The sequence below is a fragment of the Eucalyptus grandis genome, chromosome 8 (assembly GCF_016545825.1).
Source record: "Eucalyptus grandis isolate ANBG69807.140 chromosome 8, ASM1654582v1, whole genome shotgun sequence".
NCBI lineage: Eukaryota > Viridiplantae > Streptophyta > Magnoliopsida > Myrtales > Myrtaceae > Eucalyptus > Eucalyptus grandis.
Window position 1 is genome coordinate 7,182,240 of NC_052619.1, and position 22,465 is coordinate 7,204,704.

Sequence of the window (22,465 nt, forward strand, 5' to 3'; positions counted from 1 at the left end):
TACAAGGTAGGTGATGCTTGCAACGTGTGATGATATGCATGATGCATTGGAATGTTATTGATTTCCCTATCTGCCGAGTGGTTGTACTCACCCCTTTTAGGGATAACATTTCGATTAGCACTATGCCGCTACCTGCTGTTTTGCGTGGGGTATTTTACGGTCTACCGTCTGATGTTGAGGTGGAGTGTACGGAGATAGATTGTCCCTCTATGCCCGGATTGACGTTTATCCGAGTGCGATGCTTAGTTATGTATGATATCGGCCTGGCTGGGGGCCCTGTCATACAAGAGTTCCTGTCTGTGCACGTTCGACGGGATGGAGCGATGCGAGGGATGCTGTCGCCGCCACCACCTGATGCACCGGGTTGGGTGTGAGACCTACGCGCGATGAGTAGGAGCCGTCTCTTTTTGATGTAGTTAGTCGACACTTTCGATGGGGGGTTTTTGTGCTCGCATGATGTTAGGGGTCGAGGTTTCTTTTTGAGGTTTTAGGCTGGACATGGCTAAGTCCTAGCTTTTCCTTGTTATGTACCGACCCGAGAGTAGTCCCATCTTGAAAATATATGTAAATAATGTGTCGACGTTTGTTTATAAAAATCCCGATGTTTAGCTGGTGTGTATTTGTATCATGGGTTAGAAGGGAGATAGATGACGATGTGAATTTTGCTTCCGCTATGAGTCGCGCATGGGACCGCTTTAAAAAAAAAAAAAAAAAAAATGCCATGTCTGGCAAGGCTTAATTTAGCCAAGAGATAGAGATGGTAAAGGATGTAACACCGGCGCTGGTGACGACCTGCGAAGGGTTCGGGGTGTCACACTATGAGCGCAGGCGGCCTTGTCGGTGGCGACTGGGCGATGACGACGGCATCGAGGAGGGCTCGTAGCACAGCGGTGGACGGATCTGACCCTCCACTTTTTGGTTTCCCTCTCGCTCAACCCCCTACTTCGCAGATCCAGAACTGCCTCTTCTCCTTCGGCCTCCGCTGTTCGCAGATCTGGGCTTACAGACGTTCGGGCCTCCCTTGAAGTCTCTCGAGGGAAGCTTCTGGCACTCGCAAGCTTTCGATCTCTCTGTCTGTCTCTCTGCTTCGGTGTTGGCTTCACCGACGAGCCCCTCCGGTCTTTCTCCGATCTCGGCCTGCTCGTCCTCGATCCTTCGCCGCTTCTCTCTCTCTCCCTCTCGGGCTAGCTTGCCGTCGGCCTCCCCCGAAGTCTCTCGGAGGGAAGTTGCTTGAGCTCGCGACCCGATTTCCGCCTTGCTCGCTCTTTGAGCTCCCCGAAGTCTCTTAGGGACCCCTCTGAGCTTGCTGGCTCATGTCCTCTTCGACGGAGGTTGTGCCCTCCTATTAATAGGCGAGGAGGAGGCTGGCCCATGGAGGTTCGGCCGTTAGCCCTTGCACACTGACCGGACCCCCACGGCTGAACTGGCGTCCCATCCGAGCTCCTCCAACAAGGCATGCTCGGCATTAAAGGAGGCCAATAATGGTGCTTGAGATTTGTCTCTTCCAGCCAACGTCGGCCTACCCTCCTCGGCCGTAGGTGGTCTTCGAGCGCGTCGTCGTCGCTGCGCGTGAACTACAGAGGCGGAGAAGGAAGGAGCGAGGAAGAAGAAGAAGGAAGAAGAAGGAGAGAGGGGGGTGGGCCAGGTCATGCGAGCCCACACGAAGAAAAAGGATGGGGCTGGGCTTTTGTTTTTCTTTTTATTTATTTATTTTTTTGTTGTTTTTGTTATTTGTTTTGTTTATTATCTGTAAAATGAAAAATACATAAATAAAGAAACTAAGGCCAAATTAAAAACCTAATCAAAATTTAGGTGTCAACAATTACAAGCTTAACCCAATTGCATGGGTCACCCCAAAGACGGGTACTTTCAATCGTTGTGTCACGTAAAGCCTCTCTCTCCCATATCCGGAGCATTGGCATGGCGTCTGCGTTCACCACCCAACCAGATGAGTCCAGCACCACAACTATGGTTTCCCGCTTGAAACGCCACTCTTCTTTGATATACGTAGGGGCCAGCACATTCATTGTTTGGGGGTCTACCATATAAGCCCATGGCATCCGAGACTTCAGTTCGTCCAAATTCTTGGGCGTCGTATCCCCAATAGGGATCCAAACATGCTCATAGAGCTTCTCCTTCTCGGTTTGGATCGGGATATTACGATCACTCCGGTCTTCCTCTTTAGGGCTCCCTTGAATGGGCTCAGGAACACCACGAATGCTTTTAAGAGTCTCAATGTCATCCTCAGAGATCTTTAGGTCCGAATTGATCAGCAACACCCTCCTCTTCCTGAACGACTCAAACTTGACCTGCTTATGTCCAGTTAAGAAACGGAGGAAGTGTATAAGCCGGTCAGTAATATAAGCAGAAGCAATGGAAGAGCCAGAATAATGAATGAGTTCGATACTTCCCATGATTTAACAAAGATATATGTAAGCATTAGTTGAATTTGTCTCTTTTGGTCTCTATCCGGTACTCTCATAGGATATCAGGTATGCTTTGCCAGTTAACTATTCATACCAACAATAGTGTTAAACTGGGTGATTAGTCTGTACACATCATAAAAAATTAGGCATATGTTCTCCTTCCTCTACGACAAAGAGAGCTTCTAATAGATATCTAAACAATCAATTGATAAATGCAGAGTTTCTTGGCTTCCTGCCTCTTGACAATAAAAAGTAATGGAAAATGACACAAATAGTCCATGAACTTTGGCCTAATGTGCAATGTGACCCTTGAACTTTTAATTTGTTCAATATAGTTCGTAAACTTTTGGTACATATTCAAATTAGTCCTTAGACTGAGTTGAACATATATCAAAAGTTCAGGATCACATTGAATAAATTAAAAGTTTCAGGACTATATTGAAAATTATGTTAAAGTGCATGGATCGCATTACACAAATTAAAAGTTCAAGGACCACATTGCGTATTAAGCCAAAGTTCATGAACCATTTGTATTATTATCCCAAAAAGTAAAGCCTAAAGACATACTTCGCACGGTTATCCCTTCCGCAGTATAGATTTCCTATAAAATAGATTGAAGAAGGGGCACAAAAGGAGATATTGCAGAGGCCAAACCGGCTTGTCACTGGGATGAGTAACAATTGGATCCTGTGAGAAATCCTTCGGAGTAAGCAGTGAAACCAGAAAGTCCACTATGTTCACAGGAGCTTCGACCTTTCTCACGTACTTCTGATACTCCTCCGTCCGGTCTAAGATCAATGAAGTGGACATTAAGCCGTCGAACACAAGAAGAAAATCAACGCGCTAAATCAACTATCCATGACTAGGCTACCTATTTTTTTCTCGCAAGCCTTGATCACTTTGAGAACAGCGCCCTTCCTTTCCGACACGCTTGACGCAAGAGTATCCAGTTCTGATTCTGCCGACCTGAGATCATTGCCAGTAACTATAAATCACTAGACGAAAAAAGCAGAGCCCCATATTCTTACGCGTCACCATGCAGTACCAGGAAAACGCGAGAGTTATGGACAAGGCATATAGCAGAGGAAAGTGCGTATGAATAGTCGCATGATTCGAACGTGAGTGCTCCTGTTACCTCAATTTTTCAAAATCTAAAGGGTCTTAATAACAAAGACAGAACAGGCGAACGAAAAGGTTTAGGTGTATTTCCTCTTGGGGCATTTCGAGAAACGCATGGCGTGCTCATGCTGCAGTATCCGAGAAATAAACCAAGAAGCGGGCATCGTACGTACTTATCGTCATCTATAAACTGGGAGAAATAGTTCCCGGCGGCCAGAATGGCGATGATGGCCTCGCAGCTCCACTTGGGTATTTTTCGAAATGCCTCTACCAATGTAGGTACGTGCTTCCCACTGTGCTTTATCACCAGCTCGTCGAGACCAACCAACGAAGCGGTCAACTCCACGAGGTCGTTGACCACCTTGTTGAGAGGAATTATCGCCGCCGCCTTCTCATCGTCGGATATGAGCCTCTTCTTAAGTGAGGTCAGGCCCTTCAGGAGGTAAGTGAACGGGGCTTTTCCGACGTCGTAAGGAGCTTCGGAGATGTACCAGAAGTTGCCGTATTGCAGAGCGAAGGCTGCGAGGACCAACAGTACTTGGGTGGTCCATCGATAGCTTGATAGCTTCAGGAAGATCTCCCGCAACCTATCTTTTACACTTTTCCCGCGCTTAGCCTGGCATGTCATCTGAAGAAGAAGAAGAAGAAGAAGAAGAACAAGGAGGAGGAGGTCGTTTTGACTTTTTTTACTTCTGAAAAATCAAATAAAAGCATCCCAAGTTTATCTTGAAAATGTTATATATATATATATTAATTTTGACTAGGAATCCAAAATTCATATGATTAGTTTTATACCATGCTATGCCTCAAATGCTACATAAAACTAATAATGTTAAAATCCATTAGTTTGCCGCCGTTTTAGTGATATCTTCATTTATTAAAAACAAAACTCCGGGATTCAAATCATAAATAATTAAAAAATGAGTACTTACTTAAGAGCTACTCAATTTTTATCTATAAGAGTGCATTTCTTTTTATGGAAACTAAATCATTTGAAAAATATTTTTCGAAAAATAATTGCCTAAATTACTTATAAAAATAAATAAACGAAAAATATTTTCATTGTCACGACTGACAAATATTTCAAGTTGTATAATCGATTCTTTTAGGAAAACGAATTTTAAATCATTTATTTTATGTGAAACAAATGGAGGTTAAGAGAAGAATTATGTAAGAACTCTAATGTTGTATGAATGAGAAACAAATGCTTGTGTGTTGAAGCAACATTACATGAACTCCAGCTTTCACCTTCCTCTATGTCGTTGCTATTTCTTGTTTTAGTAAAAGTAAAAGCTTAACCTGGCAATTCATCATGATTGCCCTTCCTAGAAGAGCGCAAAAAGTTTCTGAAACCTTTTAAATCACAGTACCACCCGCTTATCTTAACCTTGGGACCACGCCCATCATCATGCCAACGGAGCCTCATGTAGACGGAGCAGTTTACGTGTATCCTTAGAAAATTAATCGGGTCGTAAAGATCCGAATACCCCATGTTACAACAATTAATAATAATAACATACCTGGCAGCCGATCCAGTTAATTAAATGTGCAATGTTTCTCGGAATAATGGTTTGCGAGACATCTATAGGATCCTACAATAATAAAAACTCGAACAATTAGGTGCAACTTCTACACAAATTCGACATTATGAAATGATACCGGTCCCTATTCAAACACCTTTTTGTTGCCACTGTCCTTATCGACAAGTAAGCTGGCGCCCAAAATGATGTCGTTGACGGTGCCGAGGAGATCATTCACATCGCACTTTTCTTCAATACAGGAATCATAAAAATGCTCTCCTATGATCGTGTTTATGAACTCAGGCTCGTCGATGATGTCGATTTCGGTCGAATTGGCCATGTCGCTGCGGTGAGAGGGGTTATGCAATGCCCCCTTCTCTATGTATCTTCCACGATGGAAGGAAGAAAACAAGAGATCAAGTAAGGTAAGAAGAAGGACAAAGAAGAAAATGATGAAAAGAAGGTGAGTAATGTGAATGTTTATTTGCTCTTGCGTCCATCTCTTTATATAGCCAACCGGGCATCATGCAACGCATGCAAAGTAGGAGAATAACACTGATTAATTGGAAAAGAAGCATAGGTGGTGTTGGGGTTGTGAAAGGATCTTACAGTCGGTTTATAAGTATAAAAGAAAACCTCATCTTTGAGCTAGTTTTGAGGTGAAAAAGGCTCAAGACCACCTAACACTGATATCAAAAAAATATATCAAATTCAGTTCTAAACCTTTTAATTTACATAAATTTTTTTACGTTTTACCAATTGTGTCTATCCAATAATATTTTATTGAAATTCATTGATATAGACGTTGGTCATCCTATGTGGTACAGCATGCACTGACACAGACGAATTTTTTAATAATATTTTAATATTGTTCCAATTTTTTATTTTTTGTTCTTTTTCTTTTTCTCTTCTTTCTTTTTGTTTTCTTTTTTATTTTTATTTTTCCCTTTTTCCCTTTGCCGGCCCCAGGCAAGGGCCCCTCACCCGATTTGGGCGAAGGGCTGCCCTCGCTAGATCACCCTCGCCAGCCATGGGCAAAATCTTTAATCTTTCGGCCTCAAAAAGTGGGAAAATCCCCCCGAAGGGACGGTTCTTGGGTGTTTTCTGGTTTGCCTAGAGAAGAGACGTAAAAGGAATATCTGGGCTTGTCTCTGATCTCGAGCTTCCCTCACAGCAATCAGCCTTCCCAGCTCAGTTTCCTGCATTCGCTTTCAACCTCCACAGGCCCTCTCACCGTGACTGGGAGACCTTCGCTTCATTAGGTGGGTGGTCTTCATTATATCTAAACGGATCTCACAGGAGGCAAAAAAGGAAAACTTTCTTCATTTTGAATTTTTTGACCAAACGTTTCGCATGTCGATTGGATCTTGGACGCAGAGGTGCGGTCGTTCCCGCAGGGCATTGTCGCGACCTCTTTTTTTTTCTGGCGCCCACTATCAGGTACGAGTGCCTAAGGAGGCTAATGGCTCGGCTGAATTTATTAAGCCAGGACTCTCCTAAGTCCACCAATTCACGACTTTAATAGTTTGAGTTTTTAACCTATAAATCAATTTTTAAAATGGAGTCGCCACTAATCGATTTGGAGTGGGTCGATTAGAAACCCAAGCGAAGTATCGGGAGAAATACTCGCTCTGCGCGCAACCCGAGAAATTAGGATCGGGGACTTGATTACACTAGTTAATCACTAATGCCCTTTCGGTACCTAATCTTGTTTAAACCCTAAGGCTTTTTGGATGTTTGAGAGATTTTCCATGCATTTTTGGGAGGAAAAACATTTTTTGAGTCATTTTCTAATTTTTTGGACACAAAAGGGATTTTTTTGGGTTTTTTTTTGGTATTTTTGGGAAAATACAAGTCTTTTTGGCTTTTTCTAAAAAATTTTGGCTTTTTCATGAATTTTTGGCCTTTTTTGGATTTTTGGCATTTTTGGAAAATATGGAATATTTTTTATTTTTTTGATTTTTTTGGAAAATAAAATATTTATTTATTATTAAAATATTATTTTAAAATAAAAACCGACCCGGGTCGGATCCGCAGGTTGTGTTCGACCCGGGTCGGCGACCCGAACGAGGACGGGCCCGCAACGTGGGCCCGACTCGGATTTTTTCACTTTATTTATTTATTTTTTATTATTGAAACGACGCCGTGGCCGGGCGTTCGGGGACGCCCGCCCGGCCCGACGACCCGGATCTGATCCGACCTCGCGACCCGACTCCCTGGCGAACCCTACCCGGATCCGACCTGAATCATGACCTGGCCTTCCGCCGCCCCCGCAATTTTTGGAATCCCTACCCGGTTCCCGATCCGGGTCCGACCCAATAACCCGGGGTCGCGACTCGGAAAATCGGGAACCCTAGGGTTTCCGAATCGCTGCGTCGAGGAGGGAGAGGGTCGAGGCACAATGACGGGGACGACGGCGACGGCGACGGCGACGGCGGCGGCGACAGCGACGGCAGCAACAAGGATTGGACTGCGGAGGGGGGGAGGCTATGGCAACGGTGATGGCGACGTCGGTGGTGGCGGTAGCACTACCTGTGGCGAGGTGGCGGCAAGCGGCGGAGACGGCGACGACGTCAAAGGGTGTGCGACGCGGCTCTGCAAGGGTTTCGGCTTGCGTCGGACAGCGTCGGAGGACGATGGCGAACACGGTGGCTGGCTGGAGCTTCGATGCGGGCGGTCGACAATGTCGGAGATGGCGGTGGTGACGCGGTTGCGCTGGCGACGACGAATGACCAGATCTGGTCAGATCTGGGCTTTCGCCGGCCCTCCTCGTCGCTGCGCTCTCCCCTCTTCCAGAACTCCTTCGCCTCCTCCGACCTCGCTTCTCTCTCACTCCGGTCAGATCCGAGCCTCCACCGGCCGGATCTAACCTCCTCGGACTCGCTCGCCGGCGGCCTCCCCCGAAGTCTCTCAGTGGGAGGTCAGCCGAGCTCGCGGCCCGAGTTCTCTCTCGCTCGCTCTTCGATTCCTCCCCCGAAGTCTCTCAGTGGGAAGATCTTGGAGCTCGCTCTTCCCGTTCTTCGACGAAGGTGGTGCCCTTTTATAGGCGAGGGGGCAGCCGGTCGATGAAGCTTCGACCGCCGGTCCCCGTGCGCCGAGCGGCCTCCGCCGGCCGAACCGGCGTCCCATCCGACGCCAGCTGCTCCCTGCACATCCTTATCTGACGCCAGCCGCCCCTTGCTCCACGCGCGCTGCTGTTCCTCCATTTTGCTCCGGCGTCGCGCGCATCCTCCTCTCCGGCGCGTGCTACTTATCCGGTTGGGGAAGAAGACAGGGGAGGAAGAAGACAAGGAGAAAGGGCCGGGCTGAGCCACGCGGCTGGGCCTCGCGGGCCTGCGAAGGAAAATAAAAGAGGGAGGGGCTAGGCTTTGAAGGCCCAGCCCTTGTGGCTATTGGCTTATGCTTTTCTTTTTGTTTCTTTTCCTGTTTTTATTTGTTTTTTGTTGTTTTCTTTTTTTATTATCTACTTATCCGAAAAGACAAAATAAATTAAAAACTTGATTAATAAAATTGACCTGATTAAAATTGAGGTGTCAACAGGCATCGACGTGAACCGTCTGCCTCTGTCGATGGCAGACTGCAAGAGCAAGAGGAGGCGGGGGTGTTATCGCCCAGGCACGATGATCTCCATTGGCCATCGACGAGGCCCGGTAGAGGGTAAAAGAGAAAAAGTAAAAAGAAAAAGAAAAAGAAAAAAGAGAGAAAAGGGAAAAAAAGAAAAAAAGAAAAAATAAATAAAAGAAGGAATAAAGAAAAAAGGAAAAATTAATAAAAAAATTCAAGAAAAATAAAATATTATTAAAAATTGTCACTTTGTCAACGCTAATTATGCTACGTAGAATGCTTGGCGTCCATATTGGCGAATTCTAGCTAAAATTAGTTGGATGGACTCAATTGGTAAAATGTTAAAATGTTTAGGATTAAATTAGTAAAATTGAAAGGTTTAAGACTGAATTGGCAAAAAAGAAATAGGTTTAAGACTTTTTAGATAATTTTCCCAATATCAGAGTTAGGGTACCGATAAGTCTGGATCTAATAGTTATACAACAAATCTAAACCTAACAGTCACATGGGAGATTTGGGTTGTTGTGACTCCAATCAGGCTGTGATAAGTGAGGTGGAGATACTTGGGGTTATCTCACATTAGTTGTAGAAGGGACTTGTATGAGATATCCCACATCGGTTGTAGAAGAGGCTGATAGTGAAGGGAAGAATGTTGGCGTTATCCCAAATTAGTTGTGGGAGAGATTGATAGTGAGGGAGAGAATATTGGGGTTATCTCACATCAATTGTGGAAGAGACTGATGGTCGATTTATAAGCATGAGAGGAAGTCTCACTCTTAGAACTAATTTTTGGGGTGAGAGAGATCCAAAACCACTCAACAGTTGGGTAATCCGAATTGATCTTGTAAGAGATCCGTTACAGAATGAATACGCTAAGTATATCAAGATTTGGTCTCAAATTCATATTTCGTCGACCAATTCTTTGCTTAATAGATGCTCGCGATTGCCGATATGTGCTCTTTTTTTTTTAAAGACATAACGTACTTCAAAGTCGAATTCGAAATATTAAATATAACAGTCAAAAGTCAAAAGCAAATCGACATGTTCCTCTGATTTTACTGGCCAAGGGTAGAACATAATATCTAGAAAGTTATCACTGTGAGAAAGAAAAAAAGACACCTATTACATTGTTTTGTGATTCACGTTTCCCACCCTTTCCAATTTTATAGTATTGAATAATGTCCAACATGTATATAATATTAGGGCTTCGATACTTTTGAACGTCATCCACCCTCGCTTTTGATTTGCATATTGAGATTACATCGATTCGTGATGCACATTTTCCACCCTTTTCAATTTTAGAGTAGTGAACAATGTCCAACATTCATATAATATTAGGGCTTCGATACTTTGGAACATTATCCATCCTTGCTTTTGATTTTGTATATTGAGCTTTTATTTTTATTTTTTTTGTCAATAATTTATATGAGTTTATTAGTTATCAAGACATCAGATTCGTGCATCTACCTTTAATTGGATATCTTCTATATATAGAGATCCTTTTGAGACTACATGTCAGCTCAATGCATTTTGGACGGTCTAGAGAGAGAGAGAGAGAGAGAGAGAGAGAGAGAGAGAGAGAGAGAGAGATTTGAATATCTAGGGCATCTTGATATTTCGGAGTGAGGGTTTCACGAGAATTTCCAACGAAAAAGGTCTATAGCACAACCTCGCAAATCAATTGGAAGAGGACAAAAAGAACGAACAAATTGTTAAACCGCTCTCTACCTTTTCTAAAAGCTTAGACCATTAGGAAATTGGCCAAGAAAGACGAGGAAGGAAGTAATTAATTTCCATTCAACTTAGGTGCAAACTAGAACTTCATTTTAAGCTAATTTATTGCAATAACAATAAGAGTACATCGTGCATAATGACATTGCAATCATGAAACATTTTTTTAGCCGATTCAGTCCTAAACTTTTTGCAATTATGTTAATTTAGTCAATCCGGCTAATTTTGACAGGTAGGCATTGACATGGGTCGTCTAATTCAATCATAAAACTTTTTTTTTGCTAATTTAATTGTAAACTTCTTGTAATTGTGTCTATTCAGTTCATTTGGCCATTTTGATTGGCTGGCACTAACGTGGACATCGACCGGTTTCGGCCATCCGACCAATGCTAGCGTGGCGATTTTTTATAATTTTATAATTTTTATTTTCGAATTTTATAATTAATTTTTAATTAATTTTTCTTTTTCTTTTTCCTTTTCCTTTTCTCTTTTTCCTTCTTTACCCACAGAGCCGACTAGGCCGGGCAAGGGCCATGAAGCCCTTGCCGGCTCACAGTAATTAATGAGGGTCGCGGCTCTCACCCGGCCTTAGCCAGATCTAGGTGAGGCCAGCCTTGCTATGGGCAAAGGCGGCCTCGCCCATGGTTGGCAAGGCCATGGTGGCCTTTGCCCAGGCCATGGCCTTGCCAACTGCGGGGAAGGTTGCCTTCGCTTGCAATTGGAAGGGCCATAGCGAGGCTAGCCTCACCCAGTGGCTGGCGGTAGGCAAATAAGCAAAAGAAGGAAGAAGAGAAAAAAAAAGGAAAAGGAAAAATAATAAATAAATTCAAAATTCAAAAACAAATTATTGACAAATTGCCACCTCAATGTTGGTTGGATGGTTAGCATCCACGCGTCTGGCTGCCAACATTAGCCAAATGAACTGAATTAATATAATTGCAAAAGGTTTATGATTGAATTGACTTTAAAAAAAAAAAGTTTAGAATTGAATTGGTACAATTACAGTAAATATATACCCATGGTTGTTGTTCCAATTATAAGGTATGTTCACACTGAAGATGCCGGCTACACTAAAAATGTCTAACATTTATATAATATTAGGGCTTCGATACTTTTGAACGTCATCCATCCTCGCTTTTGATTTTGTATATTGAGATTACATCGATTCGTGATGCACATTTCCCACCCTTTTCAATTTTAGAGTAGTGAATAATGTCCAACATTCATATAATATTAGGGCTTCGATACTTTGGAACATTATCCATCCTTGCTTTTGATTTTGTATATTGAGCTTTTATTTTTATTTTTATTTCTTTTGTCAATAATTTATATGAGTTTATTAGTTATCAAGACATCAGATTCGGGCATCTACCTTTAATTGGATATCGTCTATATATAGAGATCCTTTTGAGACACTAACATGTCAGCTCAATGCATTTTGGACGGTCTAGATTGATTCTTTCGTTCCCCAAATTTATCTGGTCAGGGCCAATGGGGGGGGGGGAAGGAGAGAGGGATAGAGAGAGAGAGAGAGAGAGAGAGAGAGTATTTGAATATCTAGGGCATCTTGATATTTCGGAGTGAGGGTTTCACGATAATTTCCAACGAAAAAGGTCTATAGCACAACCTCGCAAATCAATTGGAAGAGGAGAAAAAGAACGAACAAATTGTTAGACTGCTCTCAACCTTTTCTAAAAGCTTAGACCATTAGGAAACTGGCCAAGAAAGACATATAAGGAAGTAATTAATTTCCATTCAACTTTGGTGCAAACTAGAACTTTAGTTTAAGCTAATTTATTGCGATAACAATAAGAGTACATTGTGCATAATGACATTGCAATCATGAAACTTTTTTTTGAGTTGATTCAGTCCTAAACCTTTTGCAATTATGTTAATTTAGTCCACCTGGCTAACTTTGACTGGTAGGCGCTGACATGGGCCATCTAATTCAATCATAAAACTTTTTTTGGCTAGTTTAACTATAAACTTCTTGCAATTGTGTCTATTCAGTTCATCTGGCCCATTTTGATTGGCTAGCACTAATGTGGACATCGACTGGTGTTGGCCATCCGACCAATGCCGACGTGGCGATTTTTTATAATTTTTTTTCGAATTTTTTAATTAATTTTTATTTTTCCTTTTCTTTTTCTCTTTTTCCTTCTTTACCCACAATAGCCGACTAGGCTGGGCAAGGGCCATGAAGCCCTCGCCGGCTCACAGCAACTAATGAGGGTTGCGACTCTCACTCGGCTTTAGCCAGATCTGGGTGAGGCCATCCTGGCCATGGGCAAAGGCGGCCTCGCCCATGGTTGGCAAGGCCATGGCCTTGCCAGCTATGGGGAAGATTGCCTTTGTTTGCAACTGGAAGGGCCATAGCAAGGCTAGCCTTGCCCAGTGGCTGGCGGTAGGCAAATAAGCAAAAGAAGGAAGACGAGAAAAAAAGAAAAAGGAAAAGGAAAAATAAAAAATAAATTCAAAATTCAAAAACAAATTATTGACAAATTGCCACCTCAATGTTGGTTGGATGGTTAGCATCCACGTTAGTGTTGGCTGCCAAAATTGGCCAAATAAACTGAATTAATATAATTGCAAAAGGTTTATGATTGAATTGAATTTAAAAAAAAAGTTTAGAACTAAATTGATACAATTAGAGTAAATTTAGATTTTTTTTTTTGTAATTTTCCCTTTGAACACGTACCCATGGTTGTCGTTCCAATTATAAGGTATGTTCACACTAAAAATGCTGGCTACAAAAGAATTGATGGACAAACAAAACAGTTCCCAAACTCGGGAAGAGCTCTAGTTGCAACCATAGATAGAGAAAAAAAAGAGAGGAAAAACAGAAAAAGAAAAAAAAAATATTCAGAAAAAATATTAAAATATTATTAAAAATTATATAAATTAGTGCCAAGTGTGCCACATAGGATGGTTAATTTTCACATTAGCGAATTCTGACCAAAATTGAGCGAATGGATTCAATTGATAAAATTAAAAGGTTTATAACTGAATTGGTAAAAATATAATAACTTAAAAAAATAACACATTGTGGTCTCAAAGATGATGAACCTCTTTCAATACTTAAGTAGGGACTAGGGAGTAAGGATTATGGATTGAGTCTTATTTATATTTCATCATGTTTGAGTTTATTTGTATTTCTTTAGATGGTGGCCATCATTACTAGGATAATATTATTTCCTAGAAGGCCAAATTCATCCAAACAATTGAAAAGGGATCCTTAGTCCGATGGATGGTATTACTTTGGCATGAGAATTCATTTGATGATTCCTTGTTCATGGAAATCAAATGAGGCCTTAGGTTATTACCCTACAATATTCGATTTGAGCCATGACTACTTCATGGTGGTTGGTGCACCTGTCACTATAGGCTTATCAATGTATCCAAAGCTCACTATTCATTTTATATAAAATAGCGAATGCCCAAAGCATAAATTGGCTAGAGGTTTGCTCAAAATGTAATTTGAACTTATTACGAATTGCCGTGTGGTATGCAACTAATGTTGATATCTCTGGAAAGTTGTGGCACTATGGTGGGCTATATGGACTCTTTATAGCCCAGCCCCCCCCCCCCAACCCCCCAATGGTGGAATATATGGACTTTTTATAGTCTTTGATTTGAGCCCTATTTGAGCCCTGACTACTTCATGGTGGTTGGTATCTTTGGAAAGTTGTAGCACTATGGTGGGCTATATGGACTCTTTATAGCCCCCTCCCCCAATGGACTCTTTATACCCCCGCCCCCTCCCCCAACACACACAAAAGGCCCAACTTGCCTGTTTGCTAAACGGCCCAACTTGTCAAGCTAATTCTTACCAAAAGAGATATTTGCTAGCTTCCGACAATATATTTAAGTCAAACGCAAAAAAATCATTGTCCTTCATATCTAAACATCGAGGGAACTTAACATTCAAAAGGGGTTTTGAGGGGTTTTGAGGAATTCTCTAAAGTTTGCGGTATTGCACATATTTAATCACTTTTAAAAGTTTTTGTGACTTCTATTGTCGAAATATCCTAATTTAAAGAAGCTCGTTTGATTTGTTGATTTAAATATGACATGGGAATCTCGACTTCGCATTCTAAAAAATTAGAATAGTATAGATTAATTCCTTCGCTAATATACATGATCGCATGTGGACGGTACAGGACGAAGGGAAATAGAAGGACAAAGGGAAAAAGAAGGGCTAAGGAACAAGAATCTCTTGCTAGAAGATAGTACACATAACATAGTCAATTTCTATATTTATTCAATGAAACGGCAGTAAGGCCCTGAGAGGCTCTTATGGCCCGAAGAACAGTCGCATTACAAGCAATATGAAAGTAAATATTAGTTAGCTCTCTTGTGAACAAAGAGGCTATTATTAACACACCACACTTGTAAAACACACTTGTCAAACACACTTGTCGCACCTTATACACTCCACAACCAAACATGCTTCGAACTGAAGGTTTTTTCTCAGTGTTGGCATCGGCTGAGGCCTTCGCGCGTCGCGAGCCGCCTTCAGTCGGAGTTGGAATGCCAACACGTGAGGCGAAGATCAAACCTCATGAGCTGGTGACAGACAGGGCAGTACAAATCCTCGAGATCAGGATACCGCGGGACGCAGACGTGCAGGCACGTAGACTGCTGTTAAGCGTCTTCATACTTCTTCTCGAAACCTTTAGCAAGATCTGTCCTCCCATCCTTGGTCTGATCCCTCACCAATTTTAAATCACTCGAAAGGCCCACAAGCTGCAACTGCAGATCATGCCGTTCGGTGAGTATTGCAACCCCGCCTCTTCGACAGGCTTGGTAGACTTCACTCATCTCGTATACCATGTGATCGCGCAATGGGTTGCCTTCTTCTTTCCGAATTTGGAGGGCTTGCAACCTAGTGATCAAGCAACTCCTTGAGAGGATGCGGAAGTGCTTCTTGTCCTCAGTGAGGACTTCCCTAAGGATACGAACTCCATCGCGGGCATCAACTGCTACCTCCACAGCAGGAAGTCCTCCCCAAAACAATATGTACTCATCCTTAACCTGTATCACCAGACAGTTTTAGAAAGATGAGCGTGTTTACCGCATCTGATGTACCATCCTTGTCTACCGGTTCACTTAGTAGAAGCTGAACCCAATTCCGTCGGCCCCTCCGCAGACGGGTACTTTCATTCCCTGTGTAAGGGAAAGCATATGTCCCCCGTATCCCCGGCGCAAAGGGCATGGCATCTGTGTTCTCCATCCAACCAAGAGAGTCCAACACCACAACCATGGTTTCTCGCTTGAAATGCCACTCTTCCTTGATATATCTACCCTCTTGATTTCGTCTTCTCTCTTCTAGGGTTTATCCTTTTCTTTCCCTTTTTCGGGGAGGTTGATGACCGCGTCCTTGTCTGTGATCGCCCGCAGATCTTTGCAGCAGCCCGGTGGATGGGTTTTCCGCGGGGTTGGTAGACGAGACCAACGTGTTCGAGCGGAGCGTCTCCATAATCGGCCCTCCCGACACCCTATAGTGAGTTGGGAATCGATTCCCGTGGATTTTTTTGAGCTCGAAGCGGTGCTCTCGATGGAGTTTCTCTTTTCTTGGTTGGTTTTGTTCTGAAAAGGTGCTTGCTTTTTGGGTTGCGCGTTTGGAGATGGTTTAAAGAAAAAGTGGGTCGTTTGCTATATTGACCGTAGAAAGAGGTTTTTCAATTGGGTATCTGTTTATTGTCATGATGCTTCGGCTCCAACTATTCTCTGTACGTGTGCGTTCTTGAATCGAAATTTGGTGGCTGACTGAGGAGATGTGTGTTTTCTAGTTGTTTGAGAGACAAAAATTGGCGGTGGGGGTTGCGTTAAACCATGGAAAAGAAGGGTATGGCTCGGATATCGCGTGCTTGCCTAATGGTTTGATTGATGGATATTACTTGATGAATTTGTCTCTTTTGGTCTCTGTCTGGTACTCTCGTAGGATATCAGGTATGCTTTATCAATTAACTTTTCATACCAACAATAAACTGAATGACCAATCTAGACACGTCATAAAAAATTAGGCATATGCTCTCCTTCCTATACGACAAAGAGAAATATCTAAACAAGCAATTGATAAATGCAGATTTCTTGTTTTCCTGCCTCCTGAAAAATGAATAAACTTTAAAAAGTAATAGAAAATGACACAAATAGTCATTGAACTTTGGCCCAACGTGCAATGTGACCCATAAACTTTTAATTTGTTCAATGTAGTCTGTGAACTTTTGGTACATAGTCAAGTTAGTTCTTAGACTATATGCGAATATTCAACGTTGTCCCTGATTTTGAATTAATGAAATGACTACATTGAACATTTTCATATAATTTAGAAATTAAGTTAAACACATATCAAAAGTTTAGAGATCACATTAAATAAATTAAAAGTTCCTGAACCACATTGAACATTATACTAAAGTTTAGGGACATCATTGCACAAATTAAAAGTTTAGAGACCACATTGCGCATTAGCTAAAGTTTATGAGCCATTTGTGTTATTATCTCGAAAGGTAAAACCTAAGGTTACATTTGGTTATCTGAATTTCTAACTAGGATATGACTAAACAAGATAAGATATGAAATCAAGGGGTTTTTGCTATATCCTATTCATTATTTGGTGATTGTAGTAATAAAGTTAGATATATTCACATCGTATAATATATATATTGTTTGGTTAAAACGTCATATCAATATAAATTAATCACAAATTTTACAAACGGAGATGGTAAAAATCTTTCATAACAACTTTATTTTTAATTTATTTTCCTCTCTCTTTCTCTTTTATAAATTAATTTTTTTATTTCTTTATTCCCCTTCCATCATTCTCTAATAAAATTGCATATGTAGAAAACCGTATTAATATACCTAAAATACTAAAATACCTAGAAAATTGTATATATTGAATTTTATATTATTAGATAAAACTTAAATTCGAATATATAAATAAACAAGATTAAATTAAAAAAATTATTTTTGTTATTTTGAATTTTCTATATTAGAATTCAAATATTATTTATATTGAAATATAATTTTAAATTTGTTAATTTAAGAAGTTTTTTATTTGAGAAAAAACTTTATTATTATGGATATTAGAAATTATTGGTGAGCATCGGGACAGGGTCAACCTTGGATCAAACTGGACCGGCCCAACCCTATTGGTCTTGGTTCGATTCCCAGGGAGACTAGGTCGATCCTTGGTCATAGAATTCCTGGACCAAAGATTGTGCGGGTCGGTCCTCGGTCCTGTGAGTTTCGGGTCGGTCTAATTCGGACCAACTCTGACTATATATATATTTCTATTTCTCTTACATCTGCTCTATTTCTATTTTGGCCCTCGAACCCTCTTTTAAAACTGAAGATGGCACTTTCATCCTCCTTAATTGAGACCTTAGGAATTTGTTTATCAAAGGCTTCTTGGTTGGCCAATATATTCTCCAACTCTATTAGAGTTGGCTCATTTGCCCATCCACGGGTGGCTGTAACAATACTGTTATACTCCGACCTTAACCTGTGAATTATTATTCTTCTCATTCTTGTCTCAAAGATGGCATTCTGAGGATCTAATTTTGAAATTTCTTCACAAATAGATTTAACTTTGGAAAAGTATTGACTTACTGTCATAATTTGTTGCGAGATTGAGAAGAGCTCGTTCTCCAAACATTGTAACTTGGCATCATTTGTACTCGCAAACAATGTCGCCAAGTTATCCCAGGCCTCCTTCAGGGTCTTCGCACTCTTTATATGTTGCAATAATTCATCTTCAACAGTTACAGCAAGAATGTAAAGAGCCTTACCTGATTTTATGTTCCATTTTGTTAATCCGCTATCATTCGTGGGTGGCGTGGTGTTGCTCCCGCCAATGATATCCCACAAATCTTGACCTAGCAAGTAATATTGCATGCGGGTACTCCAATTATTATAATTTGAGTTGTTGAGCTTCTCGATGCCACTTACCAAACTTGAGAAATCTGTCATTATGACTTGGTTGTAATGCCCAGCACTATACCAAGTAAGCCTGGTCCCAAACCAACCGACTTCACAATCCCGGATTGTGCATTGGCAGAACTCTGACGTACTCTGCTCCCTAGCATGATGATCCCTGACCGCTTACTCACTTACAATGGTCCCCGACCACTGTCTTGGCACGGTCTCCAACAACCTACTCTGATACCAATTGTTGAATCTTGCGGAAAAGTGATACAAATATAATTCATGAAATATGACTTTCACTATTACAATATTTTCTCACACCACATACAATACTTGGACAACTCTACGCAATATCTCTCACACTCACATGCATACATAGCACACTCTACACAACACACTCTCAAGACTAGGGGTGTGCAAAAGAACCAGGACCTGCCAGAACTAGACCGAAATCACTCGGAACCGGTGGTTCTTAAGAGAACCGATTCGGTTCTCGGTTCCAATTTATGGGAATCGATGGGTACCGGTCTGGTTCCCGATTTCATGGACGGATCCACCTGCCCGCCCACCTGGACCGGACCGGTTATATTATAATAATATATTAATTTTTAACATTAAAAAAATCAAAATTACTCTAGATAGGGAAATTGTTCAATGGATTGATCCATAGAACCGGAGTCCATCTGCACATGCCAACATGTATCTAAGCGCATGTGAGTACCTAAGGATAGCGAGGTAGATAAAGAGATAGCTAGAGGCTGGAGGACTAGCAATACGTGCGCAAAGAAAAGAAATTCCAAGGTTGTGTCTTAATTACTCTCTATACAACCATAACATACCGTGAACAAATCTTTAACTTTGATCATATAGCTATTGAATAGATTGAAGAAGCTTTTAGGCATTTCCATCTTCCAACAATTGAGCAAACATAACATGTCAATTTTAACGGTAAGACATAACCAACTTTGCAAAAGCTTCCTACTGAGTGGAATCAGCCACTACACAATCGTCTTACAGCATTCGGCTCTACATAACACCGCTCGACACGGTCCTATCGGTCCTTTCCAGTAAAACGGTTTTGCAAGACTATTTAAGCAAGCAAAAGGGCCACGAACAATAAATTATAGTGCAAGCAAACATTTATCCCTTTCAACTTATGCCATTTTTATCGAAAAGGTTGGACCGGTTTTATGGATCCATAGCCTAGTCCGGTTTCCGGGTGGATCTATGCAACTAGCGGGTGGTTCCCGGTTCCATTTTTTGGAACCGGTTCTTAGCGGGCAGTTCCCGATTCTAGATTGGGAACCGCCCACCCAGACCATGCACACCCCTACTCAAGACCCCTACACACACACCCACTCACTCTTGATCTGTCTACACTTACACTACACACACCTCATGCATGCACTCCACACCACTACACACACTCAAGGGGTAAGAGCCCCTATTTATAGGGTGTAAGGTCAGTAAATGAACCGCCTTTTGCACTCCTCCTATTATTATTTTATTACAAGTTGCTGATCGTTTGTCAACAATTGCAGCTGAGGAATTATCTAGAGAGAGAAAAATCTAGAGGAGTAGAGAGAGAGAGAGAGAGAGAGAGAGAGAGAGAGAGATCTGGAGAGTTCCAGGAGAGAGAGAGAGGCGGTGATCTTCTCAACACAACAAACACACTTTCACACCGTATACACTCAACAGTCAACATGCTCTAGATTGCTCGCTTTTTATTTAGTGTTGGCATTAGTTAAGGACCTTGCACGTTTTGAGCCCCCTTTAGTTGGAATCCGAATGGCAACACCTGAAGCTCAGATCATACCTCATGAATTAGCTACAGAAAGGGCAACGCAAATCCCTCAGACCAGTATAATTAGGGATGTAGACATGCATGCAAGCATACCATTCTTGAACATTGTCGTTTTTCTTTTTGAAAACTTTTGCAAGATTTATCCTCCCACCCTGGGCAATCAGATTTGTGACCTGTTTCCAAGTCGTGTCGAAGGGGCCAACATGCAACATCGACAAATCAGATCCTTTGGTGAGTATTGCAAACCCGCCTCCTTGACAGGCTTTGTAGGCTTCACACAACTCAGATACATAGCAATCATTTAATGGCTCAATTTCAGGTTTCAGAATTTGTAGAGCTTGGAACCTATAAATCAAGCAGCTCCTTAAATGGATGAAGAAGCGCTTCGTGTTCTCAATGTGAACCACTCTAAGGTTGAGAATTTTGCTGGTGACCTTGGCTATATTTGTAGCGGGAGTGCCTCCATAAAACAATGTGTACTCAGTCCTCCTAATCTGTGTGAACATGATAATGTTAGATGTAAGATTACTCAGTACAATTCACGAGCAATGCAAATTATTATCATGCGTGAGGTCATGCTCGTTTATTAATACAAAAGCAATAGGAATAAAAACTGTGCGTACCCAACAAAAACTACCATTGACAATTTAGAAAGATGAGTCTGTTTACCGCATCCGATGTCTTGGGTGAGACTATTGGTTCTTTGTTTACAAGCTGAACCCAATTGCGTGGTTCCCTCCAAGGATGGGTACTTTCTGTCCCTGTGTAAGGGTAAACATCCGTCCCCCATATGCGTAGCATGGGCATAGCATCTGTGTTCTCCACCCAAGCAAGTGAGTGCAACACTGTCACAAACCAAAGTGGAAACGAGAAGAATGTTGAGAATAGAAGAGAATGTATTTTGTGCACTTCATTAATTGATTAAATGTACAAAGGGAATTAAATAATACAAAGGATGTTTAATGAATAAGGAAGTATATCAGATCTAATCCTAGATTGATACAAAATAATCAATTACAATCTCGAGTATATATCCACCATAATCTGGCGTATCTTCGATATTTGGTGCATATCTTCCAACACTCCCCCTCAAGCCGGTGGCTTGTATATGTCCAAGATGCCTAGCTTGCTTAGGAGATATGCATGTTGCCTTTGACATAAAGGTTTGGTGAATATATCCGCAGGCTGTTCGGTAGTCCCGATTCCTCTTGTTTTGATTATCTCTTCTTGAATCTTCTCTCGAGTAAAGTGGCAATCGACCTTTATGTGTTTTGTTCTTTCATGTACTATTGTATTTGCCGTAAGTTTGAGTGCGGAATCATTATCACAGAACAGTAAGGTTGGTCGTTTGACTTGTACTCCGAGATCTAGAAGTAAGCCTCATAACCAAACTACTTCACATACAGTCTTGGCCATGGATCGATACTTAGCTTTAGCTGACGATAAGGAGACAGTGGATTGTTTCGTTGTCTTCCATGAAAGTAATGATTCCCCAATTTTGATGCGGAAACCAGTGATAGATCTTCGACTCATAGGACAAGTCGCATAATCCGCATCACAGTAAGCTGTCATTTCCATGTTGCAATTGATATTACTAGTATGAGTACCTAGAGGGGGGTGAATAGGTGCCTAAACAATTTATCGATATACGGAAGCGATTCTTAGCATATAATAGAAAGTAAATTCTCTCTTAATTAACAAAATGAAATACGATTGAGGTAGAGAGAGTAAGGAAGAGAAAATTGAACACGGGATTTATAGTGGTTCGGCTTATTCCAAGCCTACGTCCACTCTTCCGCACTGACAGCCCACCGGCTGGATTTCACTATGATCAAAAGAGAAGTTACAGCACAGCTTTGCCTTGATTCCACAGTGTAGATGTTCTACCACATCTCATCAAGGTCTCTCACAAATATAGACTCTCTCTTTCGTATATAAGTATTCGCTCAAAGGATTTGTCTAAACAAAAAGGAGCTTCAGACTTTGGAATTCTTCTATCGCGCACACCTTGAACAACTAAGACAATCTTCCTTATATACTCCTTTATGCCATCATACCCGTTGGCACTTACCAAAGGAATTCCTCCAATCTACCCGTTGGACGGAATCAATTAGGAAGATTGTCCAAGCTATAAATGGAACGTGTTGATAGCCCATCAATCTGTTCGCCCATACAATCAAGATCTCGGTTTCCATAAGCGAACCTTCCAATAATATTTAGGCAATCACCGGATCTTCAATTTATCGAATCAATCTTCGATCAATCAAAGGACTCCGTTTATGTCTTCTCCAGCCATGAGATCTTCTCCAGTTGATAAGGTTAAATCCTCAACGAAACATCCAGTTCTAGATAACCTTTCTTCAACGGATTAG

At 41.6% G+C, this 22,465-nt stretch overlaps 1 protein-coding gene across 1 annotated transcript; it reads right to left on the reverse strand.

Moving 5' to 3' along the window:
- Positions 1-1,808: 1,808 nt before the first annotated feature.
- Positions 1,809-5,405, reverse strand: LOC104416117 (protein SIEVE ELEMENT OCCLUSION B-like). Its single transcript, XM_010027554.2, has 6 exons — positions 5,223-5,405; positions 5,066-5,137; positions 3,719-4,173; positions 3,298-3,392; positions 3,081-3,214; positions 1,809-2,309 (listed from the first exon to the last, which is right to left on the reverse strand). Exons 1-6 carry the CDS (start codon positions 5,403-5,405, stop codon positions 1,809-1,811), a joined length of 1,440 nt encoding a protein of 479 aa, XP_010025856.2.
- Positions 5,406-22,465: the final 17,060 nt, after the last annotated feature.

Coding starts and splice junctions, on each gene's coding strand:
- LOC104416117 (XM_010027554.2), bottom strand. CDS start 5,405: ATGGCCAATTCGACCGAAATCGACATCATCGACGAGCCTGAGTTCATA. Junction 4,174..5,065: donor TTAACTGGATCGGCTGCCAG/GTATGTTATTAT, acceptor CTTCTTCTTCAG/ATGACATGCCAGGCTAAGCG. Junction 3,393..3,718: donor CAGTTTATAGATGACGATAA/GTACGTACGATG, acceptor CAATGATCTCAG/GTCGGCAGAATCAGAACTGG.